The 26,927-nt window shown below is 39.8% G+C and overlaps 1 protein-coding gene across 3 annotated transcripts in view; it reads right to left on the reverse strand.

Moving 5' to 3' along the window:
- Positions 1–26,927, reverse strand: part of ATP8A2 (ATPase phospholipid transporting 8A2) — a 335,578-nt gene that overhangs the window by 265,341 nt on the left and 43,310 nt on the right. For 2 of the 3 annotated variants that reach the window (XM_061374620.1, XM_061374621.1), the window contains exons 3-11: positions 14,513–14,612; positions 13,842–13,940; positions 13,019–13,064; positions 9,023–9,063; positions 7,170–7,243; positions 5,239–5,308; positions 3,725–3,852; positions 2,576–2,687; positions 1,728–1,893 (exon numbers count right to left, since the gene is read on the reverse strand). In XM_061374620.1, coding sequence (XP_061230604.1) covers positions 1,728–1,893; positions 2,576–2,687; positions 3,725–3,852; positions 5,239–5,308; positions 7,170–7,243; positions 9,023–9,063; positions 13,019–13,064; positions 13,842–13,940; positions 14,513–14,612 — 836 coding nt within the window. Of the gene's footprint in view, positions 1–1,727; positions 1,894–2,575; positions 2,688–3,724; positions 3,853–5,238; positions 5,309–7,169; positions 7,244–9,022; positions 9,064–13,018; positions 13,065–13,841; positions 13,941–14,512; positions 14,613–26,927 lie in introns of those variants that run through there. The other variant, XM_061374622.1, reaches the window with a different exon arrangement.

Raw genomic sequence — 26,927 nt, forward strand, 5'->3', positions numbered from 1 at the left:
AATGCTGGGCAAGTTGCCCAAATCAATCCGCTAGCAAAACTGGTCCAAAAAGGAAGGGGAAGCATTCATAGACAGCAGGCAGGAATGGACAAGGCTCAGCAGAGACACAGGATGAAGGCTCCTGTTCATGGTACTGCTGCAGTCTCTCTTTACACCCAGTGTCTCCCCATCTGTCTGTTCTTCACTTTTCTTGAAGTGTAGGGAAGCACTTCAAGTCAGCAGGCAGAGCACCCAGCATAATGGGCTCACAGCTCACCACTTAAGGTGTTTTCAGCATTACAAATAAGTTATTAAGGCAGGGGAGCAAATTAGGAGACAGAAGCCAAAAGAAAATTGTTCAAGTCTATTGAGATCAGAGTAAGACTTGAAGTTTGGACCCAGGCACCTCCAAATGCAAGTACCATGAACTCCATACCTTTGGTCAGGTTACAGAAAGAGCAGGAGTACACTTCATATTGAAAAAATGTTTATCCAATACCATCTTCATAGATATTAGATATTTAAAAACTGTAGACCTACCTGCCTAGCCTGAAAAAGTGTATTTGCTGTGAGTGGCAGATACAGAAGTGCTAAAAATAGTGTGGTCTGTCAATTTGCAGAAAAAGCATTTATATACACCATGTCATCCTACCTTATTACAGGTTACACATTTTATATTAGTATAAATTCAAAAGTTTGTCCCATTCACCTTTTCCAGTGTTACTTGCATCACTGTAAGACAAACTTAAACTTCCTCATTAAAAAGCAAGGGAGAAGCAGAGAGAGGAAAAACTTCAAAAAAGTTGCTGATGTTGCTACTTAAATACAACTACTGAAAACCAGAGCCAAATGAGGCACCTCTAGGCTCCTCCTATGAGTTTTCTTTCCACTACTACCACAATAACAGCTCTTCAACTGCAGAAGACACCCTTTGTCATCTGCTTTGCAATCACCATCAGGAAAACCATTTGCAGTTTGCGAGAATTGTTTCCAGATCTGCATTTCAAGATCATTTTATAGCTAGCTAATGTAACCCCTCAAGTCAGAAGTCTACAACCCAATTTATTGCATCCTTTAGTGTTTGCATAAGGCCCATCCTGGATATCTGAAAGGATAAATTCAAGAAGTACAAATGAAATAAAATAAAATATTTCAATAAACATGTTAAAAGATTGGAGCTCATTACAAAAGAACAGAAGTTATAAGCCAAAAATGCCTGAAATATTACCCAATAAATAAAAAATCATGACAGGTAGCATTTTAAGAGCAGATCAGCATTTCTGACTCAAAAAAAACCAAAACAAAACAGCTAGAGAAAGCCTTTGCTTCCATAAAGCTGAAGTCAGTACCACCAGACCAATACTTGCTACCCTGTGGTGAGGTACAGACACAATACATAAGGCAGCAGTATATGGCCTACTCTGAAATCAAATTCACGTGTGGCATCTCCACAGAGCTAAAAGAACTTGAACCCTGAACCTTCAAGAGTAACTCTTGACCCTCTTCTATTTCTGACCTGCTCCCTGTGTGGTAGACTAGTGATATTTACATAACCTTTACAAGGTTTTATTAACAGAAGCCTCACTTGCAAAGTCACTTATGCCAGCCCATACTCAAAACAGAAAAAAATACTGGGCCATCTAAAAAGCTAGTGACTCACTGCTTCTTTATGCACTCATTTAGCAAAGCTAAGAGCCTGGCCAGCCCTAGAGTCCGATACATCCCTAGTACACTGCCTGCATACTCACTGTTGGAGCCAAGGTACCAGACAACTTCGCCGTGTGTTCTGTTCCATAATAAGGCACCTACAGAACTCACAAGGGCCATAACCAGAAGAATACAGAACAAAACCAGGATCTGCATGTTGGTTACTTTCTCCACATTTGATCTCTTCAGAGGTGCTTTGGTTGAATTCTGAACAGTAGCAGAAAGGAAAGGAAAAAAGATTAGTCTGGCAATGGCTTATACAAGAAAATTGCCAAGGGCAGCTCAATCTTTTATTTTTAGAGTCCATTATAGAACTTGCTACTTCAGCTCTCCTTAGCTCAGTATGGTATGCAGAGCTCAACAAACTAGTAAAAGGTTCCAATACTCTTAATGACTCCAAAACTGACAGGAGACCAAAGAAATAGAACCTTCAGTTCTAGAAACCTGGTTTGCTCATTCAGCTGTCTACCCCACTGGTGGCTAGTAGAAGCGAGCAACACATGTTGCTGGTCCCTCTAGGCAGTTCTGCCATTAAGGCAATATAGACACTGAAGTCTTAACCTAATGATCTCCAGGTGCTAAAAGTGTAGGTGGTCATAACAATCTCCTCAGCTGTTAAACCAACAGTCCAGCTACCAGATAAATCAAGTTAAAGTACAATGAGCTTTGCTTACACATTGAAGTATTTTGAGACCTACTTCAATAAGTGATTAGACATGTGCACATGCAACCTCAAGTACAACAGTGTCTTTGTATTCCTCAAGGCCTCCAGGTCTTGAACAGCTACCATGAGTCAAGTCATTTATAAAATCAAGTCCAGAAGACAAGTACAATACAAGGATAACCAGATTCCATCAGAACACATTTGAGATCTCCTTAAAAACTTTACCTGCATTAGTTTTGTATCATGTCCTGTATACACAACAACGCCCAACACCCATTGAGTGTTTCTCAGCTGTGCACCTCTTAACAAGATCTGGTCTGGACCAACAGGAACTGGGCTGCAAAGCAAGAAGTATGTATATCTTTCAACTCTCCATAACACTTTAGGAAAGTAATTCTTTCAGGCTCACTCCCCCCCCCAAAAAAAAAATAACCAAAACAACAAACCCACATACCACAAAAGGAGGAGAGCAATATAAGTTAACTTACAATGCCCACACAACTCAGGAGAGCAATGAAGCCTATGCAAGTCTAATTCCTGCTAAAGCACAGGATGGTGAAAGTGAAACAAGGGAGCTGTTCTAGTTACCCAAAACTTGAGAACTTCTGGCAGCCATTAGCATATCCTGCATTTTACCTTGGGTAACATATTCTCTCTCACAAACAAGGACAGGGAAGCATCACACTTGCAAGGATACCACCTACGTCAAGCACACTACAGCCTCACATACACCATTATACAAGCATTTCAGGAAAACTATTACCCATGTGATTTTCAAGAGATATGCAAGTGATCTGCTATTCTTGTATCCACCACTATTCAGCCAAGTTGCCCAAGGTATACAGGTTTTGTGCAGGAAACCTGTATTTTCCCTACTGACCTTTTGAGATCTATGAATTCAAGTACTAAAACTAAGTTATGCTCTTTCAAGAGTTACAACAGATCAAACTGCCTCTGATAAAGACTCCACATTCTGTGATCAGTTTTCTGTATAGAACTGAATTTGGTGCAGCCTTTGGCTCTAGCTGGAAGGGAAAGGTTTCCATTTCTCTGCGTATCTCCTGTAACAGGAAGGCTCTAAAAACCCCAACCGTTTGCCCAACTCTTCCTTCTCTTTAGGTGTTACTTTTGATTAAAATAACCCCACTATGTTTCCAAAGAAACCAACTCACCCATAACAAGCAAAAGACACTTTAGGAAGACAGAACTATGTTACCTTATACTAGCATACTGTCTGATTAACAACTGTTAATAATTACCCTCTTCCCCATAAAAAGACCAAACATGCATGTGCTCAGTGTTGCAGACCAAAAGCACACAGGAAGAATTTTTCCCCAATCGAACAAATTTGTGGCTCTGTTGTCAAGCCAATACCTTTGACCATCTAAGCGCAAGTTTCCAATGAAGTCATAAAGATGACGATTGGGTCCTTCGCATTCTATCCTTCCAGATACTTTCATTAATTCTTCTCTTGACTGGAGACTAGCAGTTAGAGACAACCCCTGCAGAAACCAATGCAAAGGAGATTCCTGTCAAAAACTCTTACTAAAAGGCATCCTAGCAAAATGGTGCTTCCTTCCAACATCTAAGGTACAAAATATAATTCAATGTGTGGTTTTCTGTCAGGTTTATTGGTGGGGGTTTTGGTCGCATTTTGTGGGGAATTTGTTGTTTTGTTTTGTCTTGTCTTTGTAATGGATATTCAATAACTCCTTCCTGCAAGAAAGATTCATTATAGACACATATGATCCTGCTTATAGATGAGTGGTTTAAATCCTTGTACAGAAGAGTTATATTACTTACATGATCACTCTCTAACCATCCATAAATTCCATCCACAAAGCATGAAGTTGCACATGTGCAGGAGGAAGTAGGAGACAAGCAGTATAAACAAGCCTGGCTTTTCTCTCAAAATACAGCTTTACTGATGTGTTAAAGTATGCTGCTAAAATACAGTCACTCCTTACCATCGTCTCTCTTGGATCACCGCAGCCATTATGCTCTGATCATACTCAAGGTTAATCATCAACTGTAACCCAATATATTGCTACTCCAGAGTGCACATGCAGCAGCATTCCACTGCTCTTCATCTGTCCATGGCCACATCCATTTGGGTAAGTGATCCATTTAGTGTTCATCCTGCCAGATTATGACTGGAGCACAACAAACCAGAACAAGGCCTAAAAGGCTCCACCACCTTATTTTTGTCTTTTAACCATGTGCCCTGAAGCAAATAAAACCTGACAGGAACTGATCAACATCTGATCCGGAACAGTAAATCACATTTCTACAAAGATAATAAACAAGCAGAAAATGCACAGCTTTTTAGAAGCAAAATAACCTGGATTTTGAAATCTTGATACAATTTTTTTGTACTGAAAAAAGACAGATTCTGAACTGTTTATAAACACCACAAACAGTATTTCTTCAACAAACTAGAAAAACACAAATACATTCCACTACTTAGTACAAAGAGAGAACCAATTAACTTCAACATATAAAAGGTCCTTTCAAGCACTCCAGAGGCAGAAACAGACAGATTGGCACTTGTGACAATAGAAACTGCAGCCCTCACCACAAGCACAGCTGGCTTTTTGTTTCTCTAATACAGCACTTGACTGGACCTTCAGCAGAACATTGCCAAGGTCTGCCTGATTTGCCTTCATGGATTTGTAAGGCTTCCTCCACATTAGTTTCTTACACATGAAGCATTATTGCTTGGGTTTGTATTGAAAAGACAGCTTACAACCACCTGGAAAGACACATACGTTTTTTGCTAAAAAGGAGGAGAGAGAACTTGTATGGTTGTCAGGCTATCTGGACTCTGCTCTGTCATAATATTAAAATACCAAAATGGAAAAAAAAAGGTGAAATTCAGTTTGTTTTACCTGTCGTATTTTAAGATTCGTCTCCCCATCGAGATTAGCTGTTTCAATATAGCACATGGCTTGTGGTTCACTGTAAGGAGCATAAGATTTTCAATATTAAAACTCAGTAATTTTGTATATACTTTTGCACTAAAACGGTTCCACTATACACTTCAAAACACTGCAGAAGACAAAAACTGTACTGATGGCACATGACAATGAAAGCGCCATCTGAAAATACACATCATAGAGAACTATGCCTGGATATGGACATCCTTGGATGAAGGGGTGTGCTCTCTGCTACTGAGTTCTGCCTGAACCACACACACAAAAGGTCATGGCCACAAGATCAAGTATTTTTTCCATCATGTAAATTTATTCTCTGTGTAAGATTCACTTGATGATATCTTTCTTCTATGAGGCAAGAAAAAGTCAAAAACAACAACTGTTTACTTCACCTCTGGCAATCAGCTCGGACATAGAAAATTAACACACACAAGCAAAACACCCCACCTTTCAGAGCACGCAAAGCCTTCTGGTGAACTGAGGACACTTAGTATTGTCATTTAAAAGAATAATGGGAATAATGCCAATTGTAAAAGAGAATTGCCAGGCTATTTACTTCAAGTAAAGCCTCTCCCAGATCAACACACTTTAGGTTAAGTTATCTGGTTATTATATGATTACCAATGACATCAGGTTAGTAGAATAATGTAGAACAAAAAGCTGACCCATGCAAATTAAGAAATTAATCAGAAGGTTCTTTAGTATCATGTGCTAGAGGAGAACAAATATTCCTCAATGCTGAAATAGCAAGTTACTGATGTCAAAGTATAGCTTAAATAACTGCATGTTTAAAATACAGTTTGTTTTTATAAAACACAACACTATTGGAATGAACATCACTCCATCCTCAATCATGTGACAGTTCAAAGAGACTGAGTTTGCCCACACAGCTTTCAAAGAAATAAAACTTCCCAGACAAGAAGGATGGGGCAGGAAATGCAGCAGCTTAGAAAAAAGTTCCCTTAGAGGTTGGGTCATCTAGGAGAACTGTAACCTGGAGACCACAGCAACCAGCACTTACTATTCAAAACCATGTGGACAGAAGGAAATCATGAAGAGCAAGGAAATCATGAAGAAGAGCAAGATGTCATAAGGTTTGGCTATTGCATAAAAACATGTTCACTGAGAACTGTGCTGTTCTCTCATTTAAAAGTCATCTAAGCAGATGGTGGTCTTGATTTGGCCTCAAATTGTTCAATATAGAATCTAGATTAGTAGCCAAGTACTACTCAGTTGTTTTCAGGAACTCACGAGAAAGCTTTTTTTGCCGGTATATTGGTATAAATAAGGAAGGTATCCCATATTTCACAAACTGAGCACGACTCCACAGTTTACTGTTGCTTCCATGCTAGGGATACATCATGTTTGCACTGTATTAAAGACAAGGACTAAACAGATTAAACCCAAAAGCTCTAGGAAGCTAGTTAGTAAATGCCAGCTGGGATAACCTTTTATAATTACCATTTGAAAGAGAAACCTTTCTTAAAGAGGCATGAAAATACGGTAGAATCTAAGTGGAATTAATACGAAGAAAACTTAAAACTTCCTTAATTAAATGGATGGATCCTCAAAAAGTACAGAACAACTGACTGCATGAAGCTTGTGTAACCTTCAGTCTTCCAACAAACTCAGCCATATATTTGTGAATTACAGGTACGCAATAACTATGAAGTCTTAAAGAAGCCTTCTTCCTTAAAAAACCTATCTACAGTGACACATGAATCATTGCCTCAAAGCACTGTTTTGACTCTGTTGAAATTTGAATTCAGATGTGGAGAAGAATTAATGCCATCTGATGCCTGGTCTTATTAAAAGCAAACACAGGGTTTTGAGTCCTCCACACCTCAGTTCATCAGACAAGTGATTTCCACACCCATTCAGGATACCTGGTAGATATAATGATCATATCTGCTGGAAGATGTTGCCCATTGGTGACCTTCACAATATCGCCTACTGCTACCTGTTGAGTCAGGGACAGGAGTACAGTAGCATGGAAAAGAAAAACAAAGAGTTCGCTTGTCTGGAACGTTAGTTTGTTATTTTCTTTCACCCAGTCAAAAGAACAGCACCATGCACACAACACCTAGACAGTGCTTCTAGAAAGTCAGAGTACTTTTCACTGCAACTTTGGAAGTATCAAAGCCTTCCCTTTTCTGAATGCAAATTAAATGGTCTTCTACAGGAAAACATATACTCAACTGCAAAGCTTGAACATCTGTGGCTAATATTTAGTAAGTTATTTTCCTATAATCATGGCATTATCCAGATTTGAGGGTTTTTCTTTAAGCTTATTTAACTTACAGAAAGTTTTTTTTTCTTAATAAAAGCTATTTTTAAACTTTACTCTCCCTAAGTATCAAGTGTTTCTCCTATTATTTCTCTATATTACTTACCCACCCAGTCATCATTATCCTTTTCCCTTAGCCCTCTTCATATGCACTCCTTGTACTAGTCACGAGCAAGCAGTATTGTCTCTACAGGTAAATAGTAGCAGCTAGCTCTCCCCTGTCACTTGAGATGTGCAGAGTCCTCATTGCTGGAATACCTAAGACGTAAGATTTTCCAGCACCTTTAACAGAAGTCACACATGCATGGGACTTTCATTTTAAGAAGGCCCATGTAGTGCTCTCAACACAGTAAGCTATGCTCGCCAGATAAATACTAGGATGCTTAGCACCAATGCACTGCTGAGAGTCGGAAATGGGCTTGAAGTAATTTTAACACATTAATTGATAAAAATTGAAACTGATGCTACGTTTGAACAGGCAGACTTAATAGTCTTACTCTGGTCCTACTGAAAACTAATTCCCTATCAACTTCAGCACAAAAAAAGATAGGAAGTTTGCCTCAAAACAAATGTGGACAGTACAGAACTGTTACTCTCTAACATTAAATGCAAGCCTGGACAATATACAGATTCAGACACAGGCCAGTTCAAGAAGTGCTTAGGGGCATGAGTAAACCAGATTCGACTCAGCTTTAAATATCTTTGAATTCTGCCCTCACTACAAATGGACATGGAAACACAAACGGGCATCAGCCATCAGAATTCCTGGCAATCTTTGGTTTCCATTATAGCTTAACAATTCATCAGGATTGCTTTTAGGTCTCAAGGCAGATCTCATTTCCCAGAGGTTTCAAAAGAGTGTACTTTACGCTCATTTATTAGGCAACAGGGCTAATTTTATCCTTAAGAAAGGCATTAAAAGCCATGATTAGATCAATACATCCTGAGGGATTTCAGCAAGTTCTAGAAATAAAGCTCACCAAGCCCTGGAACAGGGCTTTATAGAACATAGATTCTGAGTGCCTGAGGCGGCTTGTGTTCCTTACTTGAGTACACAGCTTACTTGTTAGCCTCAAACCACAGAACTTTTCAGCACAAGTAGTAAAATAAGTCTCAGATTTTCAAGGGAGGTAGAGCATTGCAGTGAAAGTTACTCTTCTGGATGTGGACTAAAACAAAAATACAGTTTAGACCCTGGAGCATATCAACTGCTCAAGTGAAACCGCTTGGAACAGCTCATTAACACCGGATGAAAACATAGTAACATTTAAAGATGAGTACTCAAGTGCCTCAATAAGGGCAATTTTCACTACTGCAACAGAAAGGATCCCTCCCACCCCAAGTCACAGGGAATTCTCACATAGAGTATATTAATTCTAGGCCTCTGAATTTTAAGCAAGAGTAATTCTAGAATGCCTTCTTCCACTCACTCCCACCCCCAACTTTATTTACCTCCTTCCAAATAATGTTCTGCCACATCCCATTTCTTAAAACTGGAAAGAAAGTTAAGAGTTAGATTGAACAGACAAAATTTGGACAAATTTCAAAACAACTATATCAGTAGTAGCAAACATTGACCAGAATGGAACTAACACAGATCAGAAAACTACTTTCCAGAAGCTGGGACCACACTTTTGTACACAGCTGCAGACATGTGCTTTCAAAAAAGAAAGATCTCCCCTTAATATTTATATCCTTTTTATCACCTGCTAGACAACAGTTGGTGGCCTGATTCCTTATTGGGAACACTTCATACTAACCTGCAGATGGGCAGTGTTGTGCCTTGTTTGGGAAATGAACTTCCTTAAAACAAAGGGCTTTATTGTCCACTGTCAACGAGTATCAGAAAGCATCTTTGTCTGTGATTTAATCACAGAACTTTCACTTCTCACCTTTTTTCCTTGCATTTTAATCACAACGTTTTGACCCTGACACATCCAATTTCACTGCCATATCAATTGCACTTATAAGGCTGAGGCTTAATAGTGAAGCAGGCTTAAAGGCCTTTGAAAAGCAAAGTTTAGGATTCTTTTTCTGCCAAACCTAAGGCTGAGTTTGGACTGCAAGAACAAAACAAAGAAAAAACAAACAAACAAAAAACCAAACAAACAAAAAACCCCAAACAAAAACACAAACAAAACACCACAAAAACTGCTGCCTTAACACACTTACTGGTCCCTCTGCCCTGGAACATGCTTTTCTACCCAAGTAGTTCCTCTAGAGGCTTCTACACATACTTAATGCCACCCTAGCCTAAGCATTCAGGTCAAAAAATCTATACCAAATTGCTGCTGAGTGACCAAATCCAGTTGGGGTCTGAGCACACTAAGTGCACCTAAACAAACTCACACCTTCACAATAAGCACCTGCAGCCAGTTTCCAAAGATGTTCAAGACATGTCATGTACAACAGATGAAAGCTGAAGAAGCCAGCCTCCTATTTTGAATACAAACAATTCTCTCATCAGTTCTATGCAATTCATACAGAGCTCATTTGAAACCATACCAAATTCCAAGAAGATAAAGCACTGAATCCTAAGATTTATTATTCTAGTGGATGGGTCACAGCAAGGTAACTGACAAAAATGTGTGGGCAGCAACAGAAGCACTCTTAGCAATGCATCTAAATGGCCAAGCTTCCACCCAAAAAAATATATGCGTGTTAGGGGAATAACAGTTTTGTTGTACCCCTTCCTTCCCAATCCTAAACTGCACTTGAATTGAGCTCTGCTTAGTTCAGAAATCAGGAGGAGTCCTGAGCCCAGAATCTCAAGTGAAAAAGACACATACCTGCAGCCCTGACTCAAACCCCAAACCCTCAGAGAGGAACTGCAACATTTTGCATCTCCTGTACCTTGCTGTAAGCATATCCCCATTCCACCAGAAAATTTATGAGACATTTCAGCAAACAGTTCACATTATTATATGTTCATATGCAATAAAGAGATTTAGTAACATCAAGTGCCAAGAACTCGGTCTTTTAGACAATTTACTCAAGAAAACAATTTAGCTTTAACACTTACTGAAATCACTTCAGCTATTGAAATTAGTCAAGCAAATAACTGCGTTATTGTTTCTTGTTTAACTCTTAACCCCACAATCTAAACAGAAAGCTTCCATTAAACATAAATTAGTTCAGAAATTCTGGGGTTGCAATTTTTCAGCCTCTACTCAATGCAGTTTCATAGGAGTACTCTAAAGGACAGAAAATACTGTCTTCTCTACAATACTTATATGAAAGTAAAATTAATAAAATTACCAATAGGAATTCAACTAAAGTAACAAAGAATAAGTACCTAACAAGACCCTCTCCTACTCAAGAACAGTTTCTTTTCTGTTCAAGACTAAAACAGAAGTGTATTGATGTTCTAGATCTAGGACTCAAGGCTGTCATTCACACCTAGGTGTGCAGAGCCACTCGAAGTGCTGCTCCTGAAAGGCAAGTCTTGTGCAACAGTTTGCTAGTCCTGTGCTTGTCTACTATTAGGGGCATTCCCTACAGGCTTATTCTATAATTTGATAATGAGAAGATCAATACATCAGAGCATTTATAACTGAGCTCTGAGCTCTCTACATCTATGTAATATACTGCTTGGGATTACATTTAGTCTGGTCCCTAGATTCAGATGTCATCTCCATACACACCACATTAAGCCATCCAAAGTATAAAACATTGGCTCAGAGCCTAACATGCTCTAGCTCCTAATGGAGATGTACAATGCTCACCTGGAGGAGGACTTTCAGTTTAATCTCCTCCAAAGGGAATTTAATTCCTATGTACCAAAGCCTCTCCACAAAGCAAACCAAAGCTTTCAATGGTAAGTTTAATATAGGAAATGAGCTTTGAAGATACAGTACTCATAAAAAAAACACCACACATGGAGATAAACGCAAAGCCTACATGCATGCTACTGAAGCAAGCATCTGGTTGCAGGCAGTGGAGTTCAGAACACAGCCAAGCAGCCAATAGCAGTCTACTTCTGAGTGATCTGAACTGCTCCTTATACTCATTGCATTGACTAGACCTCACTCAGCTGTAAGAGGAACGTAAAGACACGTACATTCACATTTAATTCATCTTAATCCCAACCTGGACATTGATTAGCTTTTCCTTCTCATAATACAAGTCTCAAGACTGAGCCTCTTTTTAGCCTTCCTCTTAAGAAATGTGAGGATTCAGTTTTAATTACCACTTCGAAAACTTTATTTAGAGTATTTAACGTAAAGTTATTTTAGTTGAGGTTTTAAGTGCTAAACTCCAACTCTTTCAGGTTGTCTCTCCATAATTACTGTGATAAAATTCCCTTGAAGTGTTTGTTAGCATGTGTTCTAACTACAAATGGATTAGAACTGCCTATGTGACCTTTGAAAGAGCAGTCCCTCATGTTACCTGTAACAAGGCCTGTTGTGCTACAGGCAGTAATTGCTGATTTCCCATGACTAGTAAACACAGTGTTGCTGCACTTGAAACAGCTTCCCAGACTCTTGCAGAGAAATTACCTTGAAGAACTGGTAAAGCAGCGCTTTTTGATGTTCATTTATATACAATCTTAATGATCAACTTAACCTCTCAAGCACGAAGGAAGAACAACTCCCTGAAAACAGTCCTGCAAACATTATGCCTGTTAACTGAAGCATGGAGCTATCAGGTAGTTCAGCTCCTCAGGTTCCTAGAAGTGTTTCTTTGGCTTTTTGACACTTAAGCTAGATGTGTTTGGGAGGAAGCAGCTCTGCTTAGAAGTCACGTCCCTGTGTTTTGTTTTCTGTTTCAGCTGCAGCTCTTTGTGGAGGAGCAGCAGAGATGTCCAACACCAGAACACAGGCATCCCACAGCTGCAGCCTAGACTGATCATTGGTAGCCAACAATAAACTCTGCAGGTTTTCAGTTAAGGAAGATGAAAAGAATGAAAATGATGTCTTCAGATATTCGGTGCCAAGCAGCAACAATACATTAGGGATACATTCAGATGATATCAGTGTTAAATTCTCTTTTAGTGATGCTTCAGGAAAGCAAATCCACAAAGTCTCCAGAGTTCTTCCTATATTTTAAGGACAGCACCTCATACAAAAATGACTTAAAATTACTTTGACACCAGCTTTTAGCATTTCAAGGGTTTGTTGGGTTTTTTTGGTTTCAGTTTTAATTTGTGGAGAGTGGAGGTAGGTTTTAATTTCTTGGAGGAGCCAAGAACGGTATAACTCTGTGCAACCTTAAGATTAAATGAAATTTAAATTCTAATAATCCCCTCCAAGCCTCACCCTCAAGTATCGCTTGTTAGCATAGGTCTGAAACGTTTGGTAAAGTAAAATCCTAACATTCCAATAACTTCCTAATCCAAACAGACATGCATTCCCATCACGACTGTTTAAGCAATAGAATTGTTGAGAAGTACTCTGGTATTCACAATTTGCACTTTAAATATTTCAGTTACAGACTGTTTAGTCTTACCTATTGTTTTCTTTTTATTCACTGCACTGTCTGCCTTATGCCTTTTCTGCAAGGAAACAAAACATTTCATTACACCTTATTACAAATTTCAAACCCACCAGCTAGAAACGTGACAAACTGCAAAATAATACATTGGATCATTTCTGTCTTTATATTAAGTATTTTTTTTTAAGTCACATATACATTTAAATCCAAATGGTTTGTAAAAGAACATAATATAAAGGGACAGTCACCATGTTGGAAGTGAGGCTCAAACGTGGATCAACAGTAAAAACCTAAGACTGCAAAATTTGCTTTTGGAAGGATAACAAAAGGAACAATGAGGAACAGTATATTTACATGACAACTGCACTATACACTCAATGTGCTGTTTGTTTAGATCATTTTCTTATTTCATTAAAATTTTCACAAAGCAAAAAGACCTCTTATAATAAGATGTATTAAAATTAGTGCAGATTTTCCCTCAGTCAGCTTTCTCTGTGCTAGGGCCCCCTTTTTAAGGCCCCTAAATAGGGCACGTATCTGTCACGACTCTCAGTGACTTTCTAGACAGGCCTACATAAAGGAATTAAGTCCAAAGAGGTAGAAACAAGTGCCCTGACTTCTCCTGCTTCATTGTTCACTAACTCTAATAAAAATACTTAATTTATCTCAGTGTGCCACAGAAATTCTAGCCAAGTTCCAAACTCAGAAAGTCAAAAGGATGTTCTGCTGCTGTTCAGCAATGAGTCAATAGACTTCAGGCACACAATGCTCTGTGGCATTTTGTAGCTTTTTTTAAACACTTAGTCTTTAGCACAGCCTTTCCCATAATAATACTCACATAGTCTTCTATAATTTCTTTGATGCCAGCAATTGTTAAAATAAATAGCAATGGCACCAAGGTGGTATATCTTCCTGTTGGAGACACATCTGGAATTTGCTGTGAACAGAGGGAGAGGAAACCATTTTGTATTTGTATTTAAAATTAGCTTCTATCAAATTTAGAACTTTATGCAAAGCTCTTGAGAGAACACAGATCTTTCTGGTTTGTGCCTGACTGACACCCAGTTTCCATGGGCAAACTAGCCTAAACTCTCAGTAAGTTCAAAATAACTACTAACAAAGTTAGAAGATAGAATTGTTGCACATGCCATACATGAACATGTATTCTATTTCTCTCTTCACAAGAAAAGCATTCAAATGACACAATTCACTTGGAAACAGTGATAATCTGGACTATCTAAACAGCCAACAGTTTCACAAGAATCCATATATGCTTTTCTCAATAGCTTCCATGTTCTACCATATTATTTCTTGTTATAACTTAAGAATAAAAGTAACCTGATTTTACAATTTGAAAGTAGAAGGCAATTAGAGACTCTTCAATTATAGATGTATTTTTAAAGTATTATTAATGAGGTATGTACAAGAATTTCCCCACAGTTAAGCATAACAACCAAAACAACATCTACTACATTACATTACAGTCAAGGCAAAACAATGAAACAATACCTGCAGTAAGGCAATGAAGAGGAAGAATGCATTTGCAGCTTTTCTGATCTGCTCATACAGGAATCGAGGTAGAAATGTCACCACGCTGTACTTGGCTGTGCTGCAGGTTAGAAGATTTTTATTTTAGCAATTATGACCAAAAAGTTTCAAGTAGGAGTATAAGAGTCAATGTTAGTATCAAGGTTTAAAGCAGGCAGCATAGTACATTTATCATATAAATGAAGAGAAGTTACTTCCTTTAAATACTATTAATTTCTTCCAACTACAAGTACTTTTTTGCTTTAAGCCACATTCACTTGGTCTCAGGTCCAACAACCTTCCTTTAATATAGAACACAATTTAAACACATATCTCAGAAGTACCTTATGACTTGCACAATATGGTTTAATCAAGTTAAGAGTTTAGACGTACAAGTGAATTCCCAAAGCAGTACTCATTAGAAATCAAGCACGGGCAGACTTTTCTATCGAAACAGTATTCCCCTCGATACCACATTCCTACGACTATTAAAGCAAGACTTTGCCTGACTGCAATCAAGCCGGATCATTTAATTATCAACATTCTACCATTTACTGACTTTATAGCTAACTGATCCAAACAATATTCTTACTCTAATGATTGTGTTAATGCCAACACAATAAGGATCCTCTGAATGAGCTTCATACAAACTAAGTGAATGTATTTTGTTGCTTAAGTAACATAACAGATGCCTACAGAAAATAGGTACAGTTCTAATTACAGAGGGGCACATTAAGCTGTCACCATTTAGATGGGGAACTAATGCATATGCATAAAAAGCAAAAAGCAAGCATATTTTGTTATTCAAAAATAAAGCTTCTTATGAAAAGCTAACTAATACCCTAAGCAGGGCAGGACTATTTGACTAAGTTGGCCCTGAAGAGCTGCTCTCTAAAGGACAAATACAATACTTAAAAATAAATGTTGTGTGCTCTCTCCCAACAAACAGATGCATTATAAATGACTTCAGGATAATCAGAGCTCAGAACAAAGTTAAAATCTGTAGGTGAATGGGTAGAAAATTCAGGTAGCTCACTTGGAGCACAATTTCAGTCACTAAACATAAATATTTGCAAAGGTTAGTGCTCTGACCAGCCCCAGTCACAGCCATCTTATCTTCAAAGTGCCTGGTACCCAACTCAAAGAACTCCAGGTCTGCAGCTCACAGAACAGGCTGTGGCGGGGAAGAAAGAGAACATGCAGGAACCCAAACAACAAACTGTATTTCCCTAAAGCAACAGCTGTCAACTATGCAAACCCTGCTTAACTACACAAGTTTGGTGTTTAATCAGGTATGCAAACATAAGAAGAGACTTCTCCTCTATATCTGCAACTTAATTCATTTAAGTCATGTTTCAAATTACACCACTGTGCGAGTCAGGAGCAACACTACCAAATCCTGTTCAATCAATGGGTTGCATGCACAAGAGAATGGCTGAAAGACTCTGGCCTCGTTGATTCTACAGTACTGCAGAGATTTTTCTGAAAGCAATCACTGTATGATTTGATAAAGTTAGTGTCATTCACATACCTTAACTCACTAGCACGCTACTGAAGTATCAATGATTAATTACTTCTTTTGGTAACACTGTCATGGTTTAAACCCAGCTGTAAGTCAGAACCACACAGCTGCTATATCACTCCCCACCCACCCACCCCTTCTTTTCCCCTGCTTCCAGAGGGATGAGAGGTAGAAGCAAAAGGATGTAACTCCCACGGGTTGAGATAAGAGCAGTCCAGTAGCTAAAGGTGTAACACAAATCACTGCTGCTGTCACCAATGATAATAATAAGGGAAATAACAAGGGAAGAGAATAGAACACCTCAGCACCCTCCAACCGATACCCAGCCAGACACAAGCAGTGATCTAGCCCCTCCAGGTAACTGCCCCCAGTTTATATACTGGGCATGACATGCTGTGGTATGGAATACCTCTTTGGTCAGTTTGGGTCAGGTGTCCTGTCTCTGCTTCCTCCTGGCCTCCCCTCCTCCCTGGCAGAGAATGAGACTCACAAAGTCCTTGGTCGGAGTAAACATTACTGAGCAGCAACTAAAAACATCGGTGTTATCAGCACTGTTCCCAGGCTGAAAGTCAAAAACACAGCATTGCACCAGCTACTAAGGAGAAATATGACTGCTACTGCTGAACCCAAGACAAACACTCAAATGAAAAGGTGCAAACAGTGCACTGAGAAACTCAGTCATTTTCCAGTATAGTTCTGCAGTTTATTAAAGTGAAAGTTTCTTATGACAACTCCCACTGTTTTTGCTGCTTCCCCAGAACTTTTCATGAAGTTTTATTCTATTGAATCATCCTTGAAGAGACAAAGGTTACCAGCAAGACAGAGAGGTTAGTTCCTCAAGAAGTGTATGGTACTGGCAATGTGCAGCTGAATAATATAGCTGACTGGGAAAATGTAGAGCTATCTAAAGCACTTCTACCCCTTCCTTGAGAATTTAGATTGACAACTCCAAGATGAACATCACCTGCAGGTTAACCATGATGAAAAAAACAGCATCTCCAAGACACATGGTCTCATTTCCAGAGGTGTTAAGTACAAACTGTTCTTCCCTAAGCAGCATTCACTCACAGCTATCCATTCCATAGTTCACATACTTGAAATACTCTCAAACCTGAGAGCTGAAGAATAAGTGTTGCCTCATGTTAGCACTTTTAACATACATCAATTCACAGGAACAATTACTAAGCAAGCCAAGCACAGACATCTGAACCACAGCAGAGGGGCTGGGTAATTAAAGTGCAAGTTAAGGACTTGACTGCTCTTCACCAACCAAGCTTTGTTTCCATTATCACATACAAGAAATCAGATGTCCTGCAACAGAGAAGGAAATAAAAAGAAAAAAATAATCATAAAAACAAAGAAAAGACAGTCTGCTTGAATTAAGGGCTCAAATAGTGACTTCAGTGGAATGGCGTGTGCATTCCTGCAGGCGTATGACACTTCTTTTAATGTCTAGATTAACATCAGCTTCAGAGGTTCTGCAACAGCTAAAGTACAGAAGCAGTATGAACAGAAGCTGCCTCCAGACAGTCACCATTGCTGCGGGAGGTACAGCAATAAGCTTTAAATATCACAAGTAATACTAAACTACATTAACACGAAAAACCAATACGCAATTACACTGGGCACAGAGGAAGCTCATTCACAAGAATATCCCAGCAAACAATGCTGCCATGCAGAACACTGGATAGGTTGTTACAAATTCAAGTGTCACAAGATTTTTAGCGTTGCTTAAAATAGTGTACTTTGATCAGAAAACTTGCTAGAGACAAAAATCAACTGTTTACAAATTCCCCCAAAGAACAGATCATGCAGGCTTATAAGCATCAATTACTTACATGCCTACACAAATATCATTTGTTGACTGGAAACTATGTCCTAAACAACCAGTGTTGCTTTATTTTAGCAGGGAGCAATTTCTGCCTTTACCAACACAGTCCCCAGTTTAATCAAAAAGCCTCACTGTCAGAAAAATCTTTGAGACTAGGGCTCCTGCAGAAGAGGACTCCAACCATAAAGGGTGAAAAGGGTATTGGTGTTTAAGTACTCTAGTTAGTTTGAAGCAGACTTTGAGCTCAGGTCATAGCAGGAGTATAAAAGGAGCAAGACTTCTCTTGCACAGTAAAAAACATATTACTTAAACCCTACAAGATATTATTGCTTAAACTTGCAGAGCAACGCAAAGAACCAAGAACCAGAACCATCACATCAGAATATCTGTCACCCACCTCTGAAGCAACACTGCCCATAGCCCAAGTGCCTGCTTTGTTTCCATCTTTTCCTGCACTCTTGTACAGTTTCTCCATAACAGCAATAACATTTTCCGCATACAAGTTCATGTATTGTCAGTTCATAACTTTGCTTAAAGGACACTCCTCTGCTTAGCCACTGAAGCATCCAAACCTGAAAGATTTCCCAACAAAGCTGTTGCAATAGCATAGAAGAGGAATAAATTTGCTGTCCTCAATTGTCCCCAGAATGAAACCGACAGGGAGCACCCATTTGAACTTTGGTAGAAAACGGTTCTAGCTGCTTCAAACTGCAGTGCCCAGTAACTTGTGAAAACTTGTACCAGTGGGACAGTTTTCCTCTCAAGGACTTACTATTTCATTCCCCCACATTTCTCAGAGCAACACTGCCTTCATCCATAGGATTTCCTCTATCTATAAGATGGGTTTCCACCAGAAGCAACTACAGGCACCATTGTGTTTTTGAAAGATGGCTTTTCCTTCTTTTGTAAGAGGAGGAACTTATCACAGCTTAGAATCTGAGACATCTTCTCTCAAATCATATGATTTGGGGAAAGAAAGATTGTTTTGGGCCTCTTTAAAGGACTCCAGACATACCACGCTAGCCCATTAACTCCCCTGGAGGTCAAGTTTCACCAGAACTTGTTTTCCTAGGCCAGAGTGGTTTGGGTCTGCTGCACTAAGACACTGAAACTCTCCTGAAGCAGAGTTTCCATCAATTTAAATTCAAGACCTCATACATAACCAAATCAAAAAATAAAAGCAGACAGCTGTCAGCTAGACAACCCCTGAGGCTTAGGAGTATTTTACACAAAGGGAAATCTAAATTAGCACAACCATATCTTACTCAATGTTTTATAGTAATGTGCATCATCAGTGTTGTGTCCTACACCAACCTAATAAAAAGGCAGGGTGGTAAGTGCAATTTGCATTGATTACCATTGCTTCTATTGGCAAGTACTGTTACCTACCCTAATGCACAAGTTTCATCTCAAGAGCAGAACCCAGGTTGGCTCAGCTACTTGCACTTCCTCAGAAGCTGCATCAACTACAAGCTTGGCTTCAAGTTCTCCATTTTAGTTGTTACCTTTGCATAGACTGTTAAGACAAACATACATGAAAACGCACTATGAACTACTGCCACTGAATTATGGCTGTCTTGTTACTCTCTAATTCAGTAAGATCAACTCCTGACCATGTACGGACTTTCCACAATTTCTAGCCTCCATTACCTCATGCCAAATTGCCCTGATATCAGTAGGACTTTTACCACACACAGGCAAAGATTGGAAAAACTAATGTAATTGATAATGTCAAAGTATCAGCTCCACTAAAAAGGCTTCCTACAGAAGTGATCACGGCAGTCTTAATACAAAGCAGGCATTAACACAACTGCTTACGCTCAGTTTAACATAAAAACAAGACCTCATGGTCACATTTAATAGAAGCAATAGCATTTTTGCTTCCAAATCCCATACCCTGGAAGATTTTCCTAAAGCATGCAAAAAGAAAAGGCCTTTCCATTTGTTCTCTACTCATGCAATCCCTACAGAAAGGGGACCAGACTCCCGGTTATTTTGCGCTAACAAATACATTAGACAAAGACTGTTTAGAAACAGTACTAAAAGCTCTGTAGGCACTACATTGTTTCAGCAAGCCACAGTCATGTCAGGTCATCACTACAGAAATAGGCCCTCGCTTGTCAGTAGCCCTGCTGGCAAGTACAACTCAGTAAAACAGAACTGACTGGAACAGTTAACCTGGAAATACTACTGTTAATAGAGGAAGGTTATTACCACTGCGCAAACTCAAAATAGGCTTCATAGCTAACACACAGCACTGATATGAAGATGACTGGAGGGGGTGGAAATCAAACCAACTCACATAAGTTAACCAGCTGCTTAAGACCCAGAGCACTAACTTCAGTTTTACAGCCATTATTTTAATCTGAACGTCACCACACCTTAAGCAGCTATTCTTCCAGTGACACACAGGAGTGGTGACAAAAAAAGTGGATCATAGAATAGTTAGTGTTGGGAAGGATCTTAAGATCATCCAGTTCCAATACCCCTGCCATGGGCAAGGACACCTCACACTACACTATCTTGCCCAAGGTCCTGTCCAACCTGGCCTTGAACACTTACATTTCTCTGAAAACTGACCAAATAACCCCACAGTCAACAGCGACTATGTGGAAAGCAGTTATTACAGCTCCTGAGCTCTACTTAGGCCAACTTAAGACAACCTCTTACTCTTCCACCCTTTTCTACAAACCACCAGCAGTCAGTGCACTGACCACAAGCTTTGCGAGACCTCCATCAGAATACTGTGTGCAGATCTGGTGTCCTCAACATAAAAAGGACATGGAACTGTTGGAACAAGTCCAGAGGAGGGCCACGAGGATGATCAGGGGACTGGAGCACCTCCCATATGAAGATAGGCTGAGAAAGTTGGGTACTGTTCAGCCTGGAGAAGAGAAGGCTGCGTGGAGATCTCATAGCAGCCTTCCAGTATCTGAAGGGGGTCTATAGGGATGCTGGGGAGGGACTCTTCATTAGGGACTGTAGTGATAGAACAAGGGGTAATGGGTTAAAACTTAAACAGGGGAAGTTTAGACTGGATGTAAGGAGGAAATTATTTCCTGTGAGGGTGGTGAGGCACTGGAATAGGTTGCCCAGGGAGGTTGTGAATGCTCCATCCCTGGCAGTGTTCAAGGCCAGGTTGGACGAGGCCTTGGGTGATATGGGTTAGTGTGAGGTGTCCCTGCCCATGGCAGGGGGGTTGGAACCTGATGATCTTAAGGTCCTTTCCAACCCTTTCTAAGATTCTATGATTCTATACACCAACTGTAAACAGCCAGAGACTTCAGGAAGTGTGATTTATTGTACTTGACACCTCTAAGTCCTGAAAGACCCTTGCTTTAGCTCCACCCTTGCTCAAGCTACACAAAGAATCATCAAATACACTTAGTCTCTTCCTGTTCATATATTTCTCTGGACAGAGATCACTGAAGTAGAAGAATAAGCAGAAATGCAGAGTCACAAAGGAATGCTCGCTGCTGAATATGGGCAAGTATTTATTCAACGAATATGTGGGAAAACAGCTTCTTTTGCATGAAGTCAGAGAAGCTTTGGCTCCACTCTCTAAAAGTCACTTAGGTAGTAACTTAACCTTAAAAAAAAAAAAAAGGACCCAGTTTAATTCCCTTGTTGTGTTGCTAATGCTGATATACGAAATCCAGCATGATAAAAAAATAAACTAGGATGCCAAAGAGCTCAAAATGCAGCAGGTGGAATGACAGTAGAACTCTCACATCTGAGGGGGTTTTTTTCCATCCAGACATTTCATCCAGGTGAAATTCAACAGCTGAACTGTCCAGGGGCTCTGGCCCTAAGAGTATCCCACTAAGACCAAACATGCAGCCACCTCAAATGGCACAATCTGGAAACACAACATCAGCACCAGGCATTCAATACCAGTTACTTTTTAGTGAATTTTAACAGCTTAAAAATAAAATGCCCTTTCTATAGCTGTAGCCAAGCCTTTTTGTTGTGATAAGATTACAGTATCAGCAACAGTTGCACTGCAGGGAAATGAAATTTTTGCTTATTTACAAGAAGTACATATCACTATTGAATATTTCCTTTCTGATAAGAACTCCATATACCTAGAACTAAAAAAAGTTAGAGGATTAGTTTAATACACACCTAGATTTGTCCTATTTGGAATGTAATAATACGTCCCTTCTTAGAGAATTCCAAAACGCTTTTCTGCAGTCAAGCAAGAGATCTGTTCACATGACAACAGCAGAGATTTCCAAATGTCATACAAGCACTAGTAGAAATGGCCACAATGTCTGAACTCCACCAAGAAGAAACCGAACACAAGGGAGCCGTTTTACCTCAAGAGCAAAGGTACAGTTTAGTGAAGAGGAACACTGGTCTACATTGTAAGTGCAGGTAAATGCACCTGCACATAGCACACTACCATTTACATTTTCAATCACAGATCACAGTGAAAACTACTTGGGATACTCATGTTACAAGGGTCAGTACTAATTGGCTAGTGATACCAACTCCTGTTTCAGCAGCCCAGACTTACTAAGCACCAGTGAGAATCTACAAGTGCATTCAAAATGCATTAACACTTCTACATCACAAGGGGCTTCTACAGTACCTATCTGCAAGACAAGAAAGCTTCATCTAATGCAACATACAGCTGAAATTAAACAAGAATTCAGACTGTGCCCATAGTTTTGTAACCAGCAAGCACCCTGTAGACACTGAGAGGACAGTCTGGGACTATAGATAAAACAACAGCCTGTTCAACAAAGGACTCGTGGTGCTACTAGAAGCCTTGTTACAGTCTTCAGTCCTGATTTCCTAGTAGTGGTGCTTCTGCCTTATAAAAGAAATCTGCTCTCACCAGTTTGCTTGAATTTTAAGAGCCTGTAAAGTCTAAAAGTGAACATTAAGGCTTTTTGCTCATTATCTTCTCTAGCAGAATTTAACTTTTGCCTGTATGAAAAACAGGCCTCTGACCTTGTTGTAGAAAACTTGGAGATTTTCTAGATACCAGAACACATCTTCTGGGACCTCCCTAATAGTTCCAGCCACCAAATTCTGTTCCGATTGGAAGCTTTTCAACAATACTTCTCATTCAAAATGCACTAAAAGCACACAAGTAGAATTTTGCTATTCCTGACTGCTGCTCTGCCCTGACCTCCCACTCAAGCCACATACCAAGACTGAACCTGGAGTCCTGATTCAGATCCAAGTCAGACTTGTACCAGGATTCACTATCAGGCCTTGAATACAAGAACATTACGTAGAGCAACAGTTACAACAGCAACTGCAATGTTCTTAGGTAATTTGGATACAGTTAAAAGCATCCTTAATGTTTTTTCAGCACTTTTGTGCTTCCTGAATCAAGAAATCTGATGTTCCAACTGCTTTTGCATCAACATTAACACATGGGACTAATGAGAAGCTCAGATCACTTAGCTTGTGATTTTTACTACGGGTACTGGAAGAAAGTTTCAGTACAGTACTGTTAAACACACAATAAGCTACTGATGTCAGAGTATATTCCTGAATTAATAAGAAGCATTAAGCAATTGTATTTATATTAAAGCCAGATCTGCAGAATTTTCCCACTCTAAGCAAAACAGTCTTCACTGAGTAAATATTTGGAAAAGAACTCATGCCATTACTTCAGCCATCTCAAATATTGACAGATGGCAGAGTACCAATATTGACAGAGACCCCCATCATCATTCCCCTTCTGCACCCCTTGTGTTTTTGCAAGGCAACAGGTAAGTTTGTTTTTAAACTTGAGGGGGGTTGACCTCGGATGGACACCAGGTGCCCACTAAGCCACTTTATCACTTCCCTCCTCAGCAAGCTTGAAGATGGAGAATATAGTGGAAAGACATCTCATGGGTCAAGAGAAACAGTTAATAAATTAAAAGCAATGGCCATGTGCAGAAGCAAAGGAAAAGACTTATTCTCTACTTCCCATCAGCAGGCAATGTCCAGCCGCTTCCCTGGAAGTAGAGCTTCAGTACAGAGTGGCAGCTCCAGAAGACAAACATCATAATGATGAATTTGCAGTGACACCAACTTGGACAGGAGTGTTGATCTGCTGGAGGACAGGAAGGCTCCACAGAGTGATCTGGACAGGCTGGATCGATGGGCTGTGGCTAACTGTATGAGGTCTAGCACACCAAAGTGCCAGGTCCTGCATTTGGACCACAGCCACCCTATGCAACACTACAGGCTTAGGAAAGAGTGGCTGGAAAGCTGCTTGGCAGAAAAGGACCTGAGGGTGCTGATTGACAGCTGCTGAACATGAGCCAGCTTGTGTCCAGGCAGCCAAGAATGCCAACAGCATCCTGGCCTGTACCAGACACAGTGTGTCCAGCAGGACCTGGGCAGTGATCATCTCTCTGTACTCAGCACTGGTAAAGCTACACCTCAAATCCTGTGTTCAGTTCTGAGCTCCTCACTACAAGACAGACACTGAGGTGCTGGAGCAGGTCCACAAAAGGGCAACAAAGCTGGTGAAGGGTCTGGAGCAGAAGCCTGATGAGGCATGGCTGAGGGACCTGGGGTTGTTTAGACTGGAGAAGAGAAGGCTTGGGGGTACCTCATTGCCATCTAGAAGTACCTGACAGGAAGATGGAGCAAGCAGGTGGTTGCTTTCTTTTCCCGGGTATCAAGTGAAAAGACAAGAGGTAACAGCCTCAAGCTGCACCAAGAGACATTTAGATGGGTTATTAGGAAAAATTTCTTCACCAAAAGGGTGATCACACTGAAGTTATACATACCGAAAAGTCAAAACAGGTGCTAACTAGCTTTCTTAAAAGCAAACATCCTTAATACCACAGTTACAGCTGTGCTGGACAAAGTAATTGCATTTGTTTAATTTTTTTTATACATATTTAAAAGCTTCTAAAATGCTTTGGAAAATGTTTTAGCTGAAAATGGAAAGTCATTTACTTTTTAAGACAAGGTCCAGAGACTTAAACATACACTAAGTTTTTCAAACTGAACAGAGTAGGGATAAAAGCAGCTTCTAATGCAAATAGAAGAGAGATGTTCCTACAGAAGAAATCACTGCTGCTATAGTGTAATAAAGAATGGTGAGTCATATATATACACACACGCACAAAGGACAAAGCTAAATCCAAAAGCACTAGGTTTTAAAAAAGTTTGTGACAAAGTCTGAAAAGCACAAAAGAAATCAGCCATTGCCCCACAAGTTCTAATAATTTCACTTATTTATACCAGAAAGCCTGGGAGAAAAAGGAAACAGCTCTTCCTTCTATATCCTCACACTTCAAGGCTTGTGGAAGTGTTAGTACCACCTTGCCACCTACTTCACTTTTGCAATAGCATTATCTATTTAGAAGTGATAAGGGAATTATCAGTTTCACTTAACTTGTCCAAAATCACTTTTTTCCTTTTGCTCCCACAAACAAACTTTCAACAGTGCCTCTCTCCAAAAAAATTTAAAAAGCTCAGGTTGCTCAGCTCAGATCACCTTAAACAGAAAGCCATACCACTGACCCACCTTCCCCTATCCTCTGCACCTTGCTGTATGTTCCTTAGTTTTGAGCAAGCTATTCCACACTACCCCTTTATTTCAAAAGTTTCCTATGAACATGCACAAATTCCCAACACTGTTCAGAGAATCCTTGACGACTATAAAATAGGTGACAGAAGTCCCATGATTACAACAAACTGCTTTAATATCTCCTTCAGTTTAGTTGCCTGTAAGCCCTTATGTATGGATAAACTGTGCAAGTTTACCCAGTTACGCAGCGCCTTTTGCTGTGGTACACATTTCCTATGGAGAAAAGGCATCTTCAAAACCAATGGTACTGAAAAACCCAGAAGCTGAACACAGTGAGCAACAAAGTCCAAGGGCAATACAGAACTGCACCTCAAGAACTCAAGCATATGCAAGCAAGTAAGTAAATCACCACACATTTTCCATGCAAGGAACCCTTACTCAGATATTATGACCTCAATGCCTTTGCCTTCATTCACACCTGGGTTGGAGGAAGAAAACTAATCCAGAGCATGGAGAGAGCAGAGTCAAAGTCACCCTTCTAAAAGTCAAAGCTTTCTTACTGAGAAGCAGCAAGTTATTATAAAGTGAACCTAATTTCCAAATGACACTAAGAAGCTGACCGCTAATCAGGTAATGCAAACATCTCTACTTTCCCACTGCACTACCTGCATTTTGTCCTATCCCTCACGTACCAGTATTTCTCATGACTGAAAAACCATTGACAAACTTTTACAGCTACTAGGGGATTGCTTCCAGACAGCAAGCTGGACAACAGCTCTGAGGGGCTGATAATAAGACTATCAGAAACAAGTTCTTGGTAGCAGTCACACACCCTCCTTTTTCATTAGATTAAGCCAGAACATAATCCCTTCAAGAAACCCCAAACTTCAGATTCTACCAACACTCTATTCCCTGCTTTTCCTTCTGTACAGCAGGAAAAGCACAAGTAGTCCATCCACAGAAAACAGCCAAACTCAGCTCATAATTAGTCAAGGAAAAATAAAAATAAAGTGAGAAAACATCCAATGTTGCTGCCCACATAGAAAAGCGAGACAGTAAGAAATCTGTCATTTTAAGTGCTCCTAAACCATAGACTTCACCAGACAAGCATATAATAAGTCAGAGTAGAGGAAAAAATCCTGTATGTGTAAGTTGCACTACCCAGAACACCAGCATCCTTCCAGAGGATATTCTTAGAACCACCCTTGATAATACACACAGTAAACCAGCTAATGGAAATAATAATTTCAGCAGGATATGACTCCTTTCTTTTCTTTAGAAAGCACTCATTGTATAAACCATTCTGAACAATAACCCAAACATCTGCATTAACAGACAGAAGCCTGCTAAATAACGCTCCTCCTTTGTCATGACAGGAGCCATCTGTTCACCTCCCTAACCCAGCTAACCCCAGGCAAGCGTTGCGACTACTGCTACAACTTACTTGTCATACATCCTCATACTCCATGTTTCAGTGCACACCATTTATGCTTCCAAATGGCAATAACATTGGCATTAATCATACCAACAGAAGTCTTAAACACACGCT

The sequence above is a fragment of the Neopsephotus bourkii genome, unplaced genomic scaffold (assembly GCF_033783945.1).
Source record: "Neopsephotus bourkii isolate Nb327-2 ecotype Australia unplaced genomic scaffold, CSIRO-AGI_Nbou_v1 NB_1638, whole genome shotgun sequence".
Classification (NCBI taxonomy): domain Eukaryota; kingdom Metazoa; phylum Chordata; class Aves; order Psittaciformes; family Psittacidae; genus Neopsephotus; species Neopsephotus bourkii.